Source organism: Patiria miniata, unplaced genomic scaffold (genome assembly GCF_015706575.1).
Source record: "Patiria miniata isolate m_02_andy unplaced genomic scaffold, ASM1570657v1 HiC_scaffold_23, whole genome shotgun sequence".
Taxonomy (NCBI): domain Eukaryota; kingdom Metazoa; phylum Echinodermata; class Asteroidea; order Valvatida; family Asterinidae; genus Patiria; species Patiria miniata.
The window spans coordinates 3,972,067-3,994,434 of NW_024037062.1; the positions used below are offsets into that span (position 1 = coordinate 3,972,067).

A 22,368-nucleotide genomic window follows, 5' to 3' on the forward strand; every position below is an offset into this window, starting at 1 on the left:
ACAACAAGGGATATTTGGCACAATACAACTTATGCATATATTGGGTGAGGGTATTAAGTTCTAAGTTCAGTAAGAATAATTTTTAGAACACTGGTAGATCCATAGGAAAAGCTATTTGAATCAAGGGATGTCAAAAATCCCTTTTTCTATCCTGTCACGCAAGTCACGTCAAAGAAACTGTGATACATGAAAAAATAGCAATTTTAAAGTAATCAAATAAAAACTAAACCATAAATTCACAATGCCCTGACTCAAATACATGCTAATTTGAGTTGAATAAATGCCAGGTTAACAACAGTAATGCATTAAAACTTTACAATTTGTTCAAATGTCACGCGAGTCACCATGGAATGGCTGACCTGCGTTTGTATCGACCAGGATCCACCTTACAAGGTTAATCCAAATGCAGAATTCCCTGGTTAGCAGAGCCATGAATTTGGCACAGGCCTGCATAGGATTATTGTTGTTTGACCTTGATTTGTTACTTTTTTCCCCAACGCTGATTAAATATTTGTGTATTGCTAGAATACATGCTAGACAACATGTACTTTAATGTCACTTTTAAATGAACTTTCAACCAATGGGGCTTACCATAGGTTGTGTTAAGAAGATCAGATTGTGGATCAGTTGTATTTTCTTTCTTTCCGATACGACAGGCTTTCTCCATTTTCTGTGGTATGGGTATTAATAACACCCACATGTATGAGAATGTGTGCCGAGCTGTTGCTAAGCAACGGGTAGCATTAGAGGTAAGGGAATCACTTTATTTTTTTCCATTGAGTTGAGTTGTTTGTTATAAAGCCTGATTAGGTTCTGGTTTGTGTCTATAGACCAATCCCAGCATGCATTCACTTCTATCATGAAGGCCCCCTTCAATGGCCACACATTGTGCTAGCTGCTGTTCAGCTGATAGGGCAGTGGCTTTCCACAGTAGCTTGCACAATGCTTCCGTCATGTGTTTTACAGTGATCACGTGCCCTAATTAGGGCTGCCCATTTTTCAAATAATTTAGTATTTGATTATTTGAAACGGCAGTGCCCGAATATTTGAATATTCAAATCTTGCCGATCAAGTTTTACACGCGCCAGCTGCAACTGCGTGCCGCACTGGCCAAAAGTTGCAGGCAAAGCTCGTCGGCTTAAACTTACCTGCGGTGATCGATATTATGGGCCGCTGGTCAACATTTGCGTGTGCCTGTTGTAGTATGAAGATTGTCATGTGTATATTAACATATTTTTAAAGTAGTTGACATGCTAGTGTATGAAAAAAAAGTGGCATCTGACAATAATGTGTACTTGCATATGTTTTTTTTTCTCGAATATTTGAGATGCCAAAAAGCTATTTGAATATTTGGTTGATGATCGAATATTGGAATATTTAGTATATTCAGGACAGCATCATCTACAGAAAGGAAACTTTGAATTTTTCACACTTTTGTATGGCTATTTTCTGTATTTTTATCGCTATCAAAGAATACCTTACATCAATGCACTATTATTACATCAACTATTGTTATGACAAAACAATACGTACACAACATAAGTCTATTATTATAGTCTACACTTATTTACATGTATAATGCTCGTCCAATGAAAAATAGGGACATGACCTTCTCATAAACGAATACTTGAAGTATACCTTGAACAATTTTGAAGCAAGAAATGAAACAGAGATAGACAAACTAACATAAAGGAATGAATAAGTAGATGAAACAACACAGAGGGAGAATATTACAACATCCATGAGCAAATGACTAGTAGACCCCCGATGACCACTGATGGATAACATGTTTGGATTTGCTTGATACATTTGTGCTTCCCATAATATAACCAGTTTATACTGAACGTGTCTGCTAATATAAACACTGCTCAAATTTCATTCTGGTTTGTATATTACTTATCATTCACTGCAGACATTGTCATACCATGCTACAGCACCGCGTGAAGAGGCCATCAGATTAAAGGTAGGATCGCAATGTGCTTCTTCAAGGTTGTTTGCAATGCTCCAGTCCACTTTGAATAAAAGCACATCCCATCTTGAAGGTTCTGGATCAGAGATGACTTTGCTGTATTTGCATGACATTAATCACTTGGTATAACAAACAAGACACAGAGTTGCTCCCTGTCTAGTCACCTAAATATGACCTCTGGCCATAAAAAAAAAAATTTAAAAAAGAAATACCAACTTGTTGACTGTAATCAACTTAACGGAATCTTAAAGGACAAGTTTTGAAGACAGATCATTATTTAGTATAAAAAAATACTTAATTCAAAATGTCACCTGAAGGTTTAGGAATCTTGAAAATGCAAGAAAAATATAACAGCCAGAATATGTCAGTTCCCTAAATCAGACAACTGAAATGCACAGCTGAAGCTAAGGACATAGCTTGCTAAAAATGCCTCAAGACTCGTCTATTCAGCAAACTCATATTTCAGCTGCATCATTGAGAAACACGCCTTTACGACTTTGTTCCATTCACTTTGCAGAAAATGGCCGTTCCCACGATTACAGAGATTGGACTTGATGATTACTTCTTCAGTGACATGAAGCTATCGGAGGATGAGACGCTGACTGCATCACTTAGGATGTTCATAGATTTGGATCTGATCAACCACTTTCGGATTAACTATGAGGTAAATCAATCAGAGTGTTTGAATTGATAGTTGAGTACCGAGTGTATAAAGCATGGGAAGTATCTCTGCCATGAGGTTCACAAATTGCAGGCTGTTAACTCCTTGCTGATAAAGAAGTAATGATGTGAACCATGGATTCTGCTTAGGTTCACGGCTACATAAGGAAGATGCATCTGCAACTGCATTTGTTATGATGTACCAGTTTATGCACCAACACCTCTAACATACCCCTTTTAACACACTGGTGTACTTGGGTTTTTTCTTTTGTACAGCGCTTTGTGGTTTTTTAAATGGAAGGTGCTATATAAATTTTTAATTATTGACGATCCCTCAAACCATGTTATATCTGTGTACTGTTCAGTGATAAGGAAGCCAGGACTCAAGCTGAAGGGCCTATCTACATATTTTGGCTGATGACTTCAGATATTTATCAGTATCGTTACCAGGGCCTATTTTCATGGCACTGCTTAACAGTTAGTAGAAAGTTGTGCTAACTATTGGAGAAAAATGTGCTAATTTTAGTTCTACATGTGTATTTCACAGCGTGGATGTAAATAAGCCGTGATATAGGTCATGGGTCATTCGGGATAATCGAATGCGCATCGAAGGCGCATGAACGCTTAGGGAGATGGGCACACAACGCTTGCATGTTAATTACAAGCAGAACGGGCGTTCGCGTGACATTGCATAACACTGCGTAACATCACGTCAGCGATTTTATCCCGAATGACCTTTGACCTAGACTAATACCGAACTGGCTTATACAGATGCACAACATTGAGATTTCTATTGTTACATCACTAATTTAGGCAATTCTTTTCTTTGGTTCAGCGTGCCTTTTACCGTGCTAACTGCTTAACGTCTCTGTGAAATAGACAAAGGCTCTGTTAGCAAAAAATTGTGTGCTTAGCAGCGTCACGAAATTGGGTTATACTTATAGTGTAGTGAATATCAAGTTTTGGTTAGCGTGGTTAACAAAGCCATAAGCAGCCTGGTTAAGCATCTATCTGTGTTTGTTATTGACAGACCCTGTGTCGATGGCTGCTGAGTGTTAGGAAGAACTACCGTAATGTCAGATACCATAATTGGCGCCATGCTTTCACAGTCACACAAACTATGTATGCATTGATCAAGGTGAGAAACTGTCAACTCTGTGCATCTACATGTATACAAATAATGGTGAGGCCGTTTTTTGTTTAATTACTTGGATAACAGATTGTTCAGGTCCCGACGTGTGGAGGCGGCCTTTACAGCACGCTCATAATGGTGCACCCAATATTTGGACACGGTATTTATTTGGTTATGAAAGTGCTCAAAGGAAATCTAGTTTTAGTGCTCAAAACTTATCAACAATTTTATTGAGCTGAAAAGAGGCAACTTTAGCACTGAAAATAGAGTCTGTAGTGTATGCACCCTGACAATGAGCTAGCAGCTAGCAGCATGAAATGCCATGTTGACTGGCCACACGCCAAGTGCAGCATGCAATGTGCCACCCTATCAAATATTAACGTTAAAACCTCGAACTAATGCGAAAACACGTGCAAATTATATACATTAAGCAGGAGAAGTCATGTTCACATACTTAGCAAAACTTTCATATTTTATATCGTTCCAAACGATGTTTGCTTGGCATTTTTTCTCTAAATATTTCGCCACCAAAGTTTGAAAGTATAAGTGCATCGATGCAGCTGGTTTCCATTTGTTCTGCTTGCACTCTGCCTTGGTGACCCAGTTTAACCAGTGCGATACGCCGCAGAACATACAATCGAGCAGCGAGCATGTTGCAAAGCGCTACGTGTAATCCCGACTCCAGGATGGTGTTTAAAAGTGAATCAAAAGCTTGTGTTTACTACTCGGAAGGTGACATTTGTTTTGGCCATCAAAAGTGGCGATTTAATAAAAATAAATTCAAAAATTAAATTTTTGGGGGGCTGTGATTCTGTAATCCAAAAAAAAAAAAAAGTCCCTTAAAACAAGTCGCATGGACACTTTCACTCCTTTGTAGTTCTTGCATTAGACGGAGCATATGCAGCTCTTTAATTTTATATATCGCTCAGTTTGACATCCTGACATTATGTCATTTAGACATGATGCAGGTAACAATGACATTCTCTCTTGATTTGTCGAAGACCACATCCGACGACCTGAGAAATGATGAATGTTACTAACAAAGCTGATATATCAACAATTCGTGTCTTACGGAGTGTAATTCAGAGCCAATATATACATGTAGCAACTTAAACCAATCTATTTGTTGGCAATTCTCGAGATGAAACTATTATTGAAATTGGTAAGATCTGTGCTTATTTTGATACTAAGTTTGGAAAACTTTACCATGTTCGGTAATGGTTATGAAAGGCAGCTGAAAAGTTATGGGTCTATATACTGGGTTTTGTTTCTTGGGATATAAGTGAAAGTATCCTTGCCAATAATTCAGTTTCATGTGGGTGTATATGATCTGTCCTGAATAGAACGGAGGTATGCGTGACGTACTGTCTGACCTGGAATGTCTAGCGCTGATGGTTGGTTGCTTGTCACATGACCTGGATCATAGAGGAACGACTAACAATTATCAGATCATGTGAGTAGTTGACACGTATCGAGTGGGTCTATGTAAGTCATCACTCAAACTTCATTTCCCTTCCTGTTTGTTTTTACTTGAAGCAGAAATCACAAGATCTTGACTTGGAAGGTACTCTGAAGAAATGCCAACTGGAGACATAATTTTGAAACTAACCATTTTCATTAGAAGTTGTATGGACCTGAAAGGGAAAGGTGCTTGATGCATAAGCATACGTGTTTTTCAATGTTTAATACGTTTATCATTTTATTTAATGGTTTTTGGAGGTCTAATTTTATTTATTCAGTCATGACAAAGACTTTGTCCTAGGATATTAAAATTGTCAATCACTTTGACATATGTCTGTGGTTGTGTAACAGGTCCGAGTCCCCACTGGCCCAGCTCTACTCAACCTCAACTATGGAGCATCATCATTTTGACCAGTGTATCATGATCCTCAGTAGCAAGGTAAACTATAATATCTACTTCATCTCAATTTATCCATGGGTTCAGTGTGGTCAGGATGCTGTGTGGCTGTCTGTCAGCACTGACTTGGTCAAGCCATGAAAACAAACAGAACACAGAATCTAGCACAACTCATTACTTACAGTCAAGCATAAATATCCTTTGATATTACAATCTTTAGTGGGATTTCTTAAAAGAGCAACTCTGATGACATATTCATTGGCGACATGTTAAGAAATGCAGCCATTTGCCTGCAGTCTGTGCCTGTAGGTACCTATATTGTTAAGCGACGCCAAACATGTCATTTTCTTTTAAAAGGTGATGTGTTTCCATGGATACATGCAACAATTCCTTTGAGGTGAGCAGTATCATATTCCATCCGTACATCATCCGTACACAAAAGTGGAAGTACCAAGAGCAAAATTGCAGACCGTTTTTGGAGATTCATCAGAGCAAAGCATCACATTTATTTCAAATATTACCTCATTTTAACATTGAACTGCTTGATTACTTGTAGCAAGTTGTTTCATATAGGTGTCTAAACTACTGTGATTTGTTTCAGGGCAATGAGATCTTCATGAACCTGAGTGCTGAAGACTACAGTCAAGCCATGCGCCTCTTAGAACATGCTATCCTAGCCACTGACTTGGCACTCTACTTCAAGTAAGTCTTCATCTTATCTATTTAACCTGCATTGTTATGCATGTATTATAATTCCAAAGCTGTATGAATTCTTGATGTTTTAGGAAGACTGTGGAGCATATGACTTGCATGCTTAAGGCTCAACATGGCAGCTGCTTTGCGGTTTGTCAATTTTGACCCAGCATATTTCACTCGGCTTGACTCGGTTTGTATCTGTTATTTTAGCCATGTATTCCATAACAAGCCTCGTGGTAAATTCAACTTACAGAAAACACCAAATCATCAAGTAAATACAGTTCTTTCTTTTATAAGGAGTCATTTCCCTCTCTGTCCAGGGTTGGTGACTGTTGCACACACGTTGTCAACTGTCCTGTTCATTTGATTAGATTGAAATTTCACCAAATCATAGACTATTTGTTAACATGGCTAGTACATTAGTACAAAATGTGTTTACAAGGTAAATGTTAATGAGATACGAAACTAATTTTGTTTGGTTTCAATTTGTGCTAATATAAACCATGATGTAAAGAATTGCAATTGAAAGTTTATTTCAATAATTTATCATGAAAAAGGGCTTGCTTGTGTTCTCACTAAATTTGTGATGATTTTAGTGAGAATTTTAGTGATAACTGATGATTGGAATGTCATCAGTTATCAAATGACATGATTTCCTGTGCTGTGGTTTGGCACATTATAAGAGTTCCAAAGGCTATCAATCTCAAGTCAAGCCACAAAAAAATCAAATGTCTGTGACAAAGACATTCCTTTGTCGTCAGTGATCACCTGTTACTTACAATAAGCCATTTCGGTATTCCAAAATAGTCTGATGCACAGCAAGATTCAACAATTTTTTTTCAGGATAACCGCAGCAGATAAATGCACACAAGGCTACAGGGGATGTGGTAACCATGTCTGCATTCTGTGCAACTTTTCGTGCAATCGAAAAGAGATGGAACTTTCGTTCGCCCAAAAGTTTTGACACACAAAACACCTAAAAACACTTCACTGTCCAAACTTTTTTTGCAAAATGTTACACTGCAGAACACGATGATCTCTTCAATTTTGCTGGTACCCCGCTATGCTTTTGCACGCATATGATGAAATTTTTATCCCGAAAGAAAAATTGGCAAATCTTGATGTGCACATGCGCAGTTGGAATACCGAACTCACTTATTGTGACCTGACTTCAATTGATGTGATTACAACTCTGTACCAAAATCCTGCAAAAACAATGTTTCAAAAAGTCTTTTAAGTTGAAAAGACTTCAAATGCTCGTAAGAAGGAACAACTTGTGTGAACGTTGAATCAGGTTGTTCATTGTGGGTTATATGACTATGCAGGGCTTCATTCCTTTATATGAAAGCGATATGTTTGGTGTTCATGTTAATCATTTGGATGAGTTGCTTTTTCTAGGTTCCGAGGCGAATTCTTTCGACTTGTTGAGGAAGGTCAAGATGATTGGAGTAATGATGATGACAAAGACTTACTACGAGGCATGATGATGACTGCATCTGATGTATCAGCTATCACCAAGCCATGGGATGTACAAAAAGAGGTAAATCACGCTAGCAAACTTATCTAATTTAATTAGTCGGGAACCGTTAACATGATATATGTTTCAGAAGCTAATGTAGAACCACCAACCGGACTCGTGTTTAACATGAAGCACATGAGTAGAACAAGCTGCTGACATGTCTGATCAGACATTTCATAGTCATACCAGTAGAGTGTCAGATATCAAGGGCCAATTCGGGCGACTCACAATACAGTGCGCCACCAAGAGTTTGCCATGGAGAGTCCATTTTTCAAGTTTACAGTCGACAAAAAATGGCCCAGTGTCAGTAAACAACTTGAGCTAATTTGTGATAGATTGGGGCATACCGTTCTGCCGCCTTACAAAAACACCGTATTGATGAAAAGCAAAGAAAAAGGGCAAACAAATACTTGAATTATACACTTATGAAACTACTGACCGGAAACGCAGACAATTACAAACGACCCGTGTTGCAAATTTGTCAACCATCTCCCACAATAAACTGGGGAAAATGAACTCTTTGTGGCAAACTCTTGGTGGCGCTCTGCATTGTGAATCGCCCGAATTGCATGGGGTAGCTGAGCTCTGCAGTTTGCAATATATGTGTACGGGTCTTTAGGCGGCAAAGTCGCCTCACTAGCTACGCAGGGGAAGTCGCCTGCTAAGCAGGCGAGTGGATTATTCTTTGCTTGACGAAGCGAATCTTGCGAATGCTTGAAGCTACTATTCTTGTAGTTGACAACCAGTGCATACTCAACTCCATGTGCGACAGTACCGGGCTTCGCTCTGTTGACTGGTTGACAACTGTGAATTTCTAATCTCTTCATTGAGCGGGAACCAACGAAATGCGAGTCAATACCATAAAATGCCCGGAAGTCTGTGCAATAACAAAAACGATATTGTATTGTCATCCGGGTACTTCTCTGAAAGTATGCATTACGCTGATTTATTTTACTATTTGGATTCTGATATAAATAATAATATCCCATATACCAAGCTTTAATACGTATTGCACTATTCTAAGATGTACTCAGTATTCCTACTGCATATACGTGTAATAGGATAACCACTGAAAAAAAGTGATTACTATGTGCACGTTCCATCTTTACTGTGCATCAATTTGACTTTAAGATAACTCATCCCACTCAAGCTTGTGGAGCATGGAAAATGTAATGCGTCTGTGTCCCACATGTGACTCAGCCTTCGGCCTCGTGGCATGTGGGACAGAGACCCACTACATTATTCCATGTCCCACCCACGCTCATTGGATATCTAATATAGTCAGGAGCAATTGGTAAACCTTAGTTAAATTGATATTTGCAGGTTGCACAGCTGATTTTTGGGGAGTTCTTTGAGCAAGGTGATCTAGAGAGGCAACAGTTCAATAAGACGCCAGAGGTATGTGGAGATCATATTATGTTCATGTTTAACCTTATATTTTGTACATACATCTGAAACCAACCTGAAACCAACCTGAAACCTACAATATGTGACAACTTGTACACGATCTTCATCTCTACTGCCTTTGTTGTACAGAGAGTTAATGTAACCTATACTGTACGAAATCAGCATAGTTTTCTGATGGTTAAAAACTCAAGATGTGTAAGAAATCTTCAGCAACATGATACATGGGCAAGGTTACCCCGGTATCTCATAATTCACAAAACCATAAGAATAGTTAGTGCATGGCAGCTCTATTTACGTAATGATGGGAACATTTGAATACGTACCTGATTGCTCAAGCAGGATTATTGTGCTTTTAATGTTACCACACCTTCATCAGAGTTGTCATGAATTCTTAAATCTACTCTTGTGGTCAGATTTACCCCCCTCCCACTCCCCACAACTTCTTTCCTTGAGTAATGTTAGATGGTTATTGGTCTAGAGAATTTTAGTACACAACTTGTCCTTTAAACAGGGATTCAGGTCTATGATGCCCCATCATCTGTCTGAGTTATCTAGTCAGCTGTTTGGATAGGCTTGTTCATTACTGCGTACTATGCCTGTCCCTTCCTGGGCACGTTTGTCTGACCTGACCCCCCGTCTGAGCCACAAAGCTGTTCATTCTGCTGTTTTGTACTGTACAGACAATTTGCATTCAGCTGCCTGCTTTGAGGTGTATTTTCTTGTTATTCTAATCTAGTAACAATTATATCCTTGTGGAACAAAAGCACACACCTCAATGATGACTGATCGGGATATGTAGCCTGCAGTTCCAGCCCCAGCAAGCATCACAGTGCCATCTAGGTTTTACTGAACAATTAAGAGCTGTACCCGATTTCATGAAACTCAGTGTAACATACGATGTATCGCGGCGCTGCAGCTGCGACGCGTCCAGCAATCTATTTCACAAAACGTGTCGTAAGTGTGACGCATCGTAGGTGTATTTATAGCACAACTCGGTGACTGTTATGTGTATTTCTTCAGCTTACAGTAAATATTCGTCTGATATTCAACAAAGAGTTGTCAAATCTCTCAAAAAAAATTTAAAATGTAAAACAAAATGGCGGACATGTCGTGCAAATTTAAAGGAAAACAAGCTCTCAGTGGACTGTAGAGCTTTTAAATTTCAACTGCAGTATTCCACGCTAATCCATAATTATTCAATGAATTTTCTATTTAAAGCTTTACACTCATTGTCTCGGTATTATAATCTCGTTTATGTAATGTTTATGGCATAAAACTGGCTGAGAATAGGACGCTTCTTATTTTGCGAAGACCACTAGACACGTCATCGCTTGCGACGTGTTTTAAGCCATTGTCAAGGAACTTACGACGCGTTCAACACATCGCAAGTTTTGTGAAATGGATGTACTCAGTATTCCTACTACATGTATGGCATAAAACTGGCTGAGAATAGGACGCTTCTTATTTTGCGAAGACCACTAGACACGTCATCGCTTGCGACGTGTTTTAAGCCATTGTCAAGGAACTTACGACGCGTTCAACACATCGCAAGTTTTGTGAAATGGAACATACAACATGTCGCAAGTTGCCACGTGTTACGCATCGTAACTCGGGTTGCGACACGTCGCAGTGCTTCGTGAAATTGGGTGCTGGTGTGTTGGGGCTCATGTCACAAGCCTGATCAGACTGACAGTATTTAGAACCAAAGGAAATGCAATGACTTGGTGATGTTTTCTTACAGGACATGATGAACAGAGAGAAGTTACATCTTCTACCAAAGATGCAAGTGGGCTTTGTGGACTCAATATGCATGCCTGTGTATGAGGTATGTCAATCATATCCAGACAATCAATCTAGGTCATAGTGTGGTTTGTACCTGCCAGTCAAGTAATGGACACTTTGTCATGAATGAGCTTTGCATCTTATTCCTCAAGCCGATCTTAAGTTGTTGGTTAGATGTGCTGTACCTTACCTATATGCCATACAAATGTTCTGCTTTTCTCAACCATGTCCAGTGGTAAAAAAAAAACTAAATTCAGGACATCAAAAAGTGTTTTCAATTATTGTATTAAAAGCAACCATTCATGGATTAATTTGAGGGCTAAAAAGATTAATTTAACAAACAAAATAAAGTTTTGGGTTGTATTTTGTGCTTTTGGTCTTCCAACCCATAAACTTCAACTTTGACTAAGTCTGCCCTTTCGTTATTGTGGTTCAGGAGACAAATCTTTAAGTGAAAATTTGTAGGTGTTCTACTAAGACACACAAATGAAAAAAAAATCATGTGCACTGTTTCCCCATAGCCAGGGCTATGCAAAATGTTACATCAGTTGATACAATCATGCTGTGAACATCATAACGTGCTCATGAAGTACCACTTTATCAAGAACTAAATCGGTTATGGCTGTTTCATGGCTATTACCTGGGGCTTGCATTGGCTCGTCAGAGATTTTCACATGTTTCTAATGACCTGATTCCAAGAGGATTACTGTCATCAAACCTAAAAGCAACTCACTAAACACAAAATGTATGCATGCAATTTTGCCTGGCTTTTTGAACACAGGGATAAACAATCTCTGGCTACAGAGAAATCATTGGAGTTTCTGGAATTCTCAACAAACAACTTGTGTGCAGGCCGTTCAAGGATGACAGACTTTTCAAAAATATGTAAAAATGTTAAGTTGCAGTGAATTAAACTTTTTATCAAAAATTAAACTTAAAATTGGGGTTGTCTTATGATGTCTTGCGCAATGAGTTTACACTTGTATTTTTTTAACATGTGTAATGGAAATAATCAAGAGTGTAATGATATGTTGTTGACATTGTAGGCTCTATCTAAGACGTCAGAGAAGTTAACACCACTACTGATGGGCTGCAAGGAGAATCGTGATCACTGGAAGGGTATTGCTCAGGAATATAAGCAACCAGTCACTGAGAAAAAAGAGCAGAGTTCATCAGATGAGAAAGATATCGATGAATCGGAAGCCATGCCATCCTCAACAACTGACCAGCCAAGCAATAAAGATTGATGTCATACAGCAGTCTGCTCACACCAATGCTGTTCTCAATTCATCCTTTTCAAGATTTTTACCTACTCAATTTAGAATTCTTGTGACATAGTTCTAGTAAACCAAGGACCTTTTTCCTCGTACTTTTAGAAACACCATTTTAGTATTTTAAGTCAATTTAAAGGCTTGTATCACTCAACTTGAAGCATAATCCAGACACACATACAGGATATTATACAGTTGCAAAATGGCATAGTGTGGTTTGGTGGAGTTGGTATGCCCTATTGTGGAATGTATTCAATGTGAAACTGTTTTCCCGTTTCACAAATTTAGTGATAAATTTATTGTCAAATGTATGTATATAATTTAATGTTGGATAGTTTTTATGATTAATTTATGGGACTGTGCAAGTTATGATGTGGATAGCTGAGTGGGTTTCTTTGTCCATCCCACCCAGTGGATTCTACAGTATTGGAGGTTTATCGGCTGGACTCTCAGGGCTGCAAGTTGTCCTGCCAACTTCTCTGTCTCTCAGACTCTCTCCACCTTTCAAATGTATTTGTACAGGTACAAAATGTAAATAAATGTTCCCTCAAACGTGTGCTACAATATAACAGTAATATATTGGCTCCAGTTCAAGTATTCTATCACCCCCATGGTTTTACAATTTCATTGTTTGGACACTGTTTTTCTTCAAAGCTGTGGTTGCAGAAATTAAAGTTAAAATATATTCAGGATTCATGAATGGAGATGAATTTAAAACTTCTAATTGTTTTTGTTTTTTTGAGATATTTCTTTCTTTCTTTATTTCTTTTTTTTGGGGGGGGTCGTAACATTTGTATCACACTTTCGTTGTTCATGTTTTGTAGTTTGTGTAACTCAAGTGAAAAGTGAACATAATGTTGACATTGTCAGGATCCCCATGGATACAAGTTCATTGGTTATCCACTTCACAATTATACACATTTTGGTTGCCAACATTGGATCTTTTCCACGATTAATAGTAATTCTTTGGATATAATATTCCATGGGCACACAGTGTATTGACAAGTATGGATTGGGTATAAGTAATGGTGAACCAGAGTTAATCTTAGTATAATTACAAATATACAGTTATGGTCTACAGGCAACTACATGTGTATATGGACAAATGTGAATCTGTGCACGTCACAAATCCTATTGGTCTGTTACGCCATCAACAGGCTTCACATCGGTACAAAAAGGAAGTGACTGTGAAGTTGCAGCAATTAAATTTCCATTTTCCATTACATAAGTATGTTTTCTATGAACATCAGCATCAGCAAACAGCAACCAATGTACTGTGAGGTTTGATAAATAGTTTGGCAGACAGTGAGCCAGTTGTTGAGTGTGAATTAATTACACAGCAAGTCTATGGCATGTGGGTTGGTCCATAATAGACTCATCTATTAGGCACTGCCCACTGCACACATGTGGCCAACGACACATTGCCTCTCAAATGTCATGTACACTACATGTTCCAGACACATGCGTCACACACACAATATGTATCCATGCATTTTGGATTTTTGTGCATGTATGTCGGACATTAAACGTAGAGTACATCATTTCTCATTTGTGCATTTTTTTCATTTGAAGCAACAAAAGTGCTCAAAATCTGAAGAAGGGTGCTTAACAACTAACCTGATAAGTTTTAGCTCAGTGAAACGTATTTTCCGATGATATGATCCTATTCTAGGATCTGGATTTTATTTTAAAAGTTGCCAAGTCATGTTTTGAATTGCACCCAGATCAGCATCTGGGACACGTTCTCATTCAGCCAACTGCAGCTACGCGATGCCACCCACTGAAAAGAGGAATTGTAGCAAGTGCGTGTGCGTTGTGTCAATGCTTCGCGCACCAGTTACCAAGTACAAAACGAATTACTAATGAAATTTGAAAAGAAACGTCTTGAGATGCATTTTTGGAAATGATCTTCTTTCATTGTTTTCTTCAAAATGACAGCATGCCAGAAAGAATAATTTCACAGGGAGTTTAGTGCCATTACTATCTTTAAACCAAGTATGCTTTTCAACAATAATGTTGTCAGTTACTTTTTGGATAGCTGCAAATGATGGACTGTACCTTTAAACATAGCTGTGATCGGTCATTACACCATAGGTCAAGGCTAAGATCAGTCTATTGCCCATGCTGACATGCCATATGAAGAACAATATTCCACATGACATTGTTTGCTAGGTAATCTCACCGTACTCAGAAGCTGTCCGGTGAATGAATCATAGGTCCTATTTGAATAACAGTTACTTTATCCCAGATATTGCCTTTTACATGGGTGTAAGCGTAAACCTCTGCCATTTGAATCTTGATGTCAGTATTCACACTGATACACTTGGGTTGATGATTCCATCCATTTCATCCGTCAAATGTATCAGTGAAATTAAGGCCTACAGCCCAATTGCTGATGGCAGTTACATGAAGTAAGGCATGCCTTGCTTTTGCTGTGCATATGAATCATGGCAACACACTATCTTGTAACAAAAAGAAGTTAGAGTGGTCTACCCACCGTGTCTATGACATTAACTTGTGCTTAAGTCAGTGTGGTCTTGTTGTTTAGTTCCTGTATAATTTTGTCTGTTGTACTTTTTACTGTTTCATAAACACCTACTTGTTTTTATTTGTGGTGTTTTTTTTGTGCATAGGATAATTGTGTTGACACAGACAGATTTTTGTATGCTAAATGTGAATTTTATAATGAGTGCTGACCTAGGCTTTAGATATGAAAGTCACAAGTTGTGATAGTGCATGCTGAGAGGTGGGTCTTGGCATGCTATTCAGATGCAGTGGATTCTCTGATGAATTTCAGCCCCATTGCTGATGTGGCTATAACCTGTGGTAGTACACTGATAGACCAGAAGCATTCTGCTACCCACAGATCATTATCTTGGTGTTATTAACTGAAGTGCAATACAAACACAGCTATGTGTTGGACTGACTCACTATTGGGCATTCAGCTGGGATAGCCCACAAATTAAGGTCTCTCCACTTACTTACAGTGGGGTCCCTTGGGGGAAGATGAGAAAGGAAATTTCAGGTTTAAATGTAGGAGGAAAACCCCAGAAAACAATTTCTGGAGAAAATCTGTGGAGTCAGGTAGGGACTGACAGACGTAATCACATGTTGACCACATGCAGGATTGGAACCCGGGTCGCAGCAAGGATAGTACAGCTATGCCAACCTGACTCCCCTGATCAAACTCATCAACTAACTTTTTGTTCCAAATAACTCATATCGTCATCAAGTGAATGTATATCGCAATCTAGGGAATGAACCAATTAGACATAATTTCAATTATTCTAGGGTTTGAGGAATTAGGTTGTTTGTTTATTTGTGATTGATCATACTTGGCTTATTCACAGACATAAATAACAACATGAAAAACATTGAACCAGGTGAGATACTTGAGCTTATTTCTACATTTTGGAAAATAAATAAGGCATCATCTTATAGAAGTATAGAGGTATAAGTAAGAAAGAGAACTCAGGTACCGATCTAAGGTATTAAACTAACAGAAAAATAGAAGTTTAAAGGACATGAGCAAATTTGCAATTTTAGACTTGAGTTTGTAGCTAAAATGTCAGTGTTAAATGACTTTATCTGACATGCTTTTTTTTATACATTTGTGTCATTGATGCTGAAGCTTAGGAAACATGAAGAATTCAGTAATGAAAGGAAGTGAGAAACTCAAGTCAGTCTGTCCAGTGGTTATTGCACTAGAAGATTCAAGATAGTCAGCAAGTTGGTAGTGTCATTATGATGGAATGAACTTACATATTGTCAACAATTAGCACTTCAATCTGCCTTTTGAGCAGAATATTTTAAAAATCTATTGTCAAAAGGGATTATCAGAAACAACCACAGCATATTGTGCCACATGCTGTGTGTTTTCTGCCTCAGCTGAATTCACACGTCATTTGTCAAAGTAGCAGTGTGTTCTAACATGAAATCAGGTACATTCTTTTTCAACAAATATCAGTGAAGATAAGACTAGATCCTAGACAGATCACAAATGTACTCCTAGCATGAATGTACGGTGTAAAGCTCATTTGTCATTGTCCAAGTATGTCGTTGATTGTAAGCATATAAAGGAAGACAGCCACACTGCATATTCATTTGGGATGAGATACCCAAATGGACAAAGTGATGATTTTAGACAAATGTGTGTTCAGGTTATATCCTGTTGTCAAATTACATGGTATCTATGAATAATGATTGTAAATGCTCTCAGCAATAAACTTAAGTTTTGATGTTTGATGATTTCACAGATTGTACCCTAACTATGCACTTAACTAGACATGTTTTACTCAATTCACTCAAGTCAGTGGAGAGTGTGTTCATTTCAAGATGGTGTTGTCACCACTAAGCTGCAGCTAAGTGTATTAATTGCTGCAGGCAAACTTCTTTTGATAACATTTCTTCAAATCTTTTAGAGTTGCTCGATGTGTGATAGGGTAAAAGTGATGTTAACATTGTTTGTCATCTTTGTCGTATTTAGATCTTGCTTTGATAGGTCTTCCTGTTAGCAGGAGAACAAGCAGTCATAGTTAAGCTCAGTCTGGGCTCTTCAATATCATTTGCTATGGGACTAACTATATGTCACAATGACCAGCGACTCGCCCTATTTAGACAGGTTAATATCTAATGTCAGATTGTTTCTAATTATTTGTCCTTGTCTGCATCATACATTTCATAGTCACACTACTTGGATCTTATTTGTTTGTTGAAATAACGCTTACATGTGTTATAGACAGATGTACGCATTATTGATTGGGCTAGTGTGAGGAACTTCCCAGCTGCAAGTTTTTCATCATGTTTACCTGCCCTGTTATTGACAGTATTCACATTCTTAGGTTTTGTACAGTCCTTTGGATAGAAACACATTCTTTTTGTGATAATACAACGGGCCTAGCAATCCAGTGTGACAATGATTATTTGATGTCAGTTGATGATTATCTGGGAGAGTGCTACTGAGTTGTAGTGTGGGACATGAGTTGACCGTGTACCAGTTATTAATTGGGCAAAATTGCTTGTCTTGCACGGGCATTAACTCTTATCAAGACTATAGGGTTTTAGAGACATTTATTTTTACCTGTAGACCAGATTTTGGATTAGGAGATGTGAGGGATAAAATATTGCGGTTGATATTTTCCAAATAGTGTAGACTAGTTTCATGATGCATGTGTGACAGGTGTTTGACAAAAGTTTCATCAGTCTTCAGCCAGATTGTCCCACAATTTGTTTCACGGTGGGCTCGGGGGGTCATTATTGTTTCATTCACAATTTACACAGTTACAAATATCTAGCAACAAATACTGCAGTTGTGACGTGATGGCTGGCTTGGGTTCTTGGGTCCATCATTGAAGCTTCAGAGAAAGATTTTGCTAGGATCCAACTAGCCTTGGTCAAAGCGTTTGTCAGTAGTGTCCATGAGGGTGTCTGGCCACTAACTATGCACTGTATGTACGAAGCGCAAACAGTGACCTCACACGGCTACAAAATGCAAATCAGTTGGTGAAGGATCGTGTTGGCCTTTGTCTTGATTTTGTTGCGGATTTACATCCAGTTATATTTAGTCTGCAGACTCCAAACATGTTGGAGAATGTAGCCACACTATTCAGCTCTCGTCCATGTCAAAACATGAGCATCCACGAGTAAGTACTGAATAGTAATCTCATCTGTATTTGCATATGAGGTCATCACTCAAAAACAAGTGACAAAATTAAGAAAAAAAAGATAAGCCAACGCAATCCATTGTCCAAAGGCGTTCATTCTTTACCAACTGATTTGCATATTGTAGCCACATGAGGTAGCCATTTGAGGATGCTGTTTCATGCTTCGAACAGTGCATGTATGAATGGCGCTCAGCTAGTGTTTGTTAGCGGCCAGATACCACAACAGTCAATATCGATGAACGCATTGACCAAGACTAGGATCAAAATACAAATCCTCCTAACTTAGACTCACATAGATACGATGAAGTATTGATGGCACTAGGATAGTGTTGCCAAGAGAATCAGTATTACATTGTAATACAATAACATATGGCCTTTTATTTTTCTATTTTTCTTCTCTGTAGACACTTTCATGATCCGTTAAGATTTTTGATGAAGGGAAGACTGTTCAATCGCTTGACATCATGTTGAAATGTTCTTACAACTTGAATTCTAGTCAGATAGGTATTTGATTGTTTTAGTATGAATCAGTAACCCTCATTTTGATCATGTTAAAACCTAGGTGACCAATGAGGATATGGTTAGATGATCACATGACCAAGCCTATTGATTGCCATTGGTGAAGTCACTCAAAAGGCTTTGATGACCTAACAATAGATTTACTTTTTAAAAAGTACTCTTTGCGTATAGTTAGAAAATACTGATGTACTACACCTTTTACATACTTTTTCACTTTAGCATTTCAATTTGCTATTCTAGACGTAACCATTTGCATAGAATACAATGTAGCACTTTTTCAGATATATTGAACAAATTTGTATTCATAATTGTGAAACAAGTAAAGTAGGCAAAGTATTCTGTGATGTGGGTCAAAGTATGGTCGCATGCTACATTTAGGGATAGGATTTAAATGTAAAATCAAGAGTCACTTATAGCAAAAATTTCCTTTGAATATTGATGACCTAAAAAAGGTAGTTAGAATATTTAAATTTTCAAGTTGAAATTCTTAGAGCAGTTTGAGTGGATCCAGCAATTTGGTTAGTGGTTGGAATTGACTCAGAATCTCAGTCACTCACTAGGGAATGGATTTTGCATTTGTGCTATTTTTAATGCGTACTTAATTTTTCTCTAGGGAGAGTGTTGACATAATGGTACACTTATTGGATCACCATGCTGTTTTATGAAGTGGTTGAATTTACTATTACTGAAGAGATAGTGTATCATGATTGCCTGTGGGCTGAGCCTAGACAAATTCCTAAACCTTAGCTTTATTGCTACTCAGATGTGTAAAAGAATTGGTATCTTATAGGTTAGCAAAGATCACAGACAAAACAAAATGAATCCACATTTTCAGGAAGGTTGGTTAAACCTAGCATTAGATACCATAACCCATTACAATCCACCAGACTGTCTCCAGGGGGTGTGGCATAACCACCTGTTTCAATTTCAATAGTTGTGGAAGTAGATAACCACTACCAGACATATTTGTTTTCAATGATGTGTTTAATGAACACATTCTTGAAAGCAGCTTTTTTTCATGGATCGTTGAATACATTTTAAAGTTCAAGATATGGTAGCTTATCACACAACCTTACAAATATTCTCTAACTGGCAACTGAATGCACTCATGCCTACTACGTTGCGTCTCAAAAAAATGCAAACAAAATATAACAGAATGCCGGACGTAGAATGTGTAACCAACATAGATAATATAGGTATGGTTTGAAAGATGCGCCTTTCCAATTTAATATGAAACATCAAATGTCCAAATCTGATAATTTTGACAGAGTTATGAGTAATTTTCCAAGAGAGGTCAACTTGACCATGGGACCAAGTTTTCAATTTTAGGCATTGGGACAAAGGCAGCCTAATTGCCTCTGTGTGGATAGTTGCCTGACCTACAAAAAAATGTGTTTAGCGAGTAAACACAATTCTAAACACTTTCTGGCTATTAGTTTGTAAACATGTTTACATGCTAAACATTTTTAGCATGAGGACGGATTGTGTTTAGCCATTGAAACTTGTTGTTTAGGAATTGGACACGTGCGTTTAGCTGGTAAACATGTTTACAAACTGATAGCAAGATTTGCCTAACATTGAAAACTTGGTCTCATGGTCAATTTGACCTCTCTTGGAAATTACTCAGAACTCCCACCAAAATTATCAGCTTTGGACGTTTGATGTTTCGTTAAAAAGTGGAAAGGCGTATCTTTCAAACAATACGTATATTATCTATGTTGGTTACGCATTCTACGTCTGGCATTCTGTTATATTTTGTTTGCATTTTTGTTTTGAGGCACACTGCATAGTACAGACAGTCAGTATATAGTGTCAGTGTTCTGATTTTGGTGGAGCTGATTTGGGAAAGAAGGTGTTGGTTACAGGGATCATGATGTCATAATTTGGAAGGAATTGTTATGATTAGTTTTTTTCCACCCATTGTTCATCCCTATGGGAGTACAGGGATAGTACTGTACTTTGCAACAGTAATCTGTCTGGGTTCCAAACAAGTCAATTTCTTAAAGAAAACATGGGTGAAAGGTTTCTCCGAAGTAGAAAACCATTTTAATTTGTTTTCATAAAATTAGATAGACCTTTTGCCTTGAAACTAGTCCAACGATTTAGTACTGATTTGGTGATCATGATGACTATGGCTGAGCAGCCTCATTCTTCCCAAAGGCCCTAAGGATTGGCAGCAGTTTGCCGTTATTTTCTATTTTCTTGCCATTTGTGCTTTTGGTGACTGCATGATTAATATGTCAGTGTGTATTGGGTGTGAATCGTAGTTTTGCGGTGAAAAAAGGTTGTTTGAAAGCAGTACCCTGTCATTACATCTCCAGAAGCAATAGGATCAGTGTGGGAATATTGGATATTCTCAAAATCATTTTGCCAAATGCTACTTAAAAAAGGAAAGAAATTAATAAAACAGTACATGTACATAGGATGACCTACACCAATAGCTCAGTTATTTACAATTCTTCTTGTCTTTGATATTCAGATATTTTTACTGTTGTTTTCTGCTAGGTCTGTATTCATGGACATTTGAAGAAAATAGATTTTTCTTGATGGAATTGTGCACAGTAAAGTTGAAGTACTTCAATCATATTAAAGGTTCTACAGTAGTCACGTATGAGGCAGTTTGTATAACTATGGGTATATGAATAGTATTGAGTGACATTTTTCTCATTTTATTCAAAATTTTGTGATTGAGGCTTTCTGACACATTTTGAAATTTTAATGTTTCTGTATGTACTAACCACATTGCAAAAATTGTTTCTTCAGAAATTATTATTTTAATTTTTGTAACTACTTTTAATCTGCATTCTGGGGAACTGAATATTTGATTGTTTCATTGCGCCAGTGTGGAAAGGGAATGTGGTCAATGTGTACATTGAGGTTAGCACGTGATCTTTCATGAGGTAATTCAGATGCTACGTCCTTTATAATGAAATGGAGGTTTATGTCACAGCCCATCATGAGGTTTATATATGTACAATATGCTGTGATTCTGATATGTATCTTAATGTATTATTCTGAGGATAAATCACAACACTGGATCACATGCAGTCGTCTGTCATGAGGTTCATCATGTCTACATTATACTGTAGATCTGATACGGCCATTAATACAAATTGCTGTCAAATTTAATGGTGAATTTGAAAGAAAACTGGAATTACATCAGTGAAGGGCAAAACCCAATATTATTCAATTCAAATAATGTCAATAAGATACGACAGATTTTTTGAATAATAACAGAACTCAGCAACATACCGAAATCAAAATGAGACCTCACATTTGTAGAGAAAGAAGCCAATGACATCGGTCTACTAAACGTATTGAGTCAGAATTGAGACCATGTAAATAATATGGACCTAAGAACAGATTCCTAATACACTGCACTTTGTGTGTACTAAACATAATTGTTCATAAAGTCACACTACAAGTCATGAGGGGTGCATACATATGTACCCCAATACCTATGTTCCCCAATATCATGAATATCGATGTTCCCCGAAATTCTTATCCTCACCCTAACACTAACCCTAGCCCTAATCCTAAGGATTTCGGGGAACATAGGTATAGGGGAACATCGGGTAGACCCCGTCATGAGTATCTTTCATGCTTGGTCATCAGGGTTACTCCCAAGGTTTGGTCTCTTTCAGTTTACAGCTGACACACACAACTGTCATATGTCAGGCCATTTTCACAGAGTAACTTTGTTGTTCATACATCAACGTAACTTGTCCACAAAAATACATGAACGAGTGCTAGAATGGCACTGTGTATTATATAACTCAACCGTTGCAAGTGGCCATATTGTGGAAATGTTTTGAAGGTCCATGAATATAGTAAATTGGCCAAGTTAGTAACCATGTCTTGCTGGACTGCGTAATGACACAATCAAATACAT

At 37.8% G+C, this 22,368-nt stretch overlaps 1 protein-coding gene across 2 annotated transcripts in view; it reads left to right on the forward strand.

Moving 5' to 3' along the window:
• LOC119731341 (dual 3',5'-cyclic-AMP and -GMP phosphodiesterase 11-like) overlaps window positions 1–13,011 on the forward strand; it is a 63,840-nt gene extending 50,829 nt beyond the window's left edge. For both annotated transcript variants that reach the window (XM_038204516.1, XM_038204515.1), the window contains 11 exons: window positions 657–749; window positions 1,913–1,963; window positions 2,487–2,633; window positions 3,660–3,767; window positions 5,105–5,214; window positions 5,574–5,661; window positions 6,221–6,321; window positions 7,714–7,855; window positions 9,158–9,232; window positions 10,983–11,066; window positions 12,070–13,011. In XM_038204516.1, coding sequence (XP_038060444.1) covers window positions 657–749; window positions 1,913–1,963; window positions 2,487–2,633; window positions 3,660–3,767; window positions 5,105–5,214; window positions 5,574–5,661; window positions 6,221–6,321; window positions 7,714–7,855; window positions 9,158–9,232; window positions 10,983–11,066; window positions 12,070–12,270 — 1,200 coding nt within the window. In that variant the 3' untranslated portion in view covers window positions 12,271–13,011. The remainder of the gene's footprint in view (window positions 1–656; window positions 750–1,912; window positions 1,964–2,486; window positions 2,634–3,659; window positions 3,768–5,104; window positions 5,215–5,573; window positions 5,662–6,220; window positions 6,322–7,713; window positions 7,856–9,157; window positions 9,233–10,982; window positions 11,067–12,069) is intronic.
• The last annotated feature ends 9,357 nt before the right edge of the window (window positions 13,012–22,368 follow it).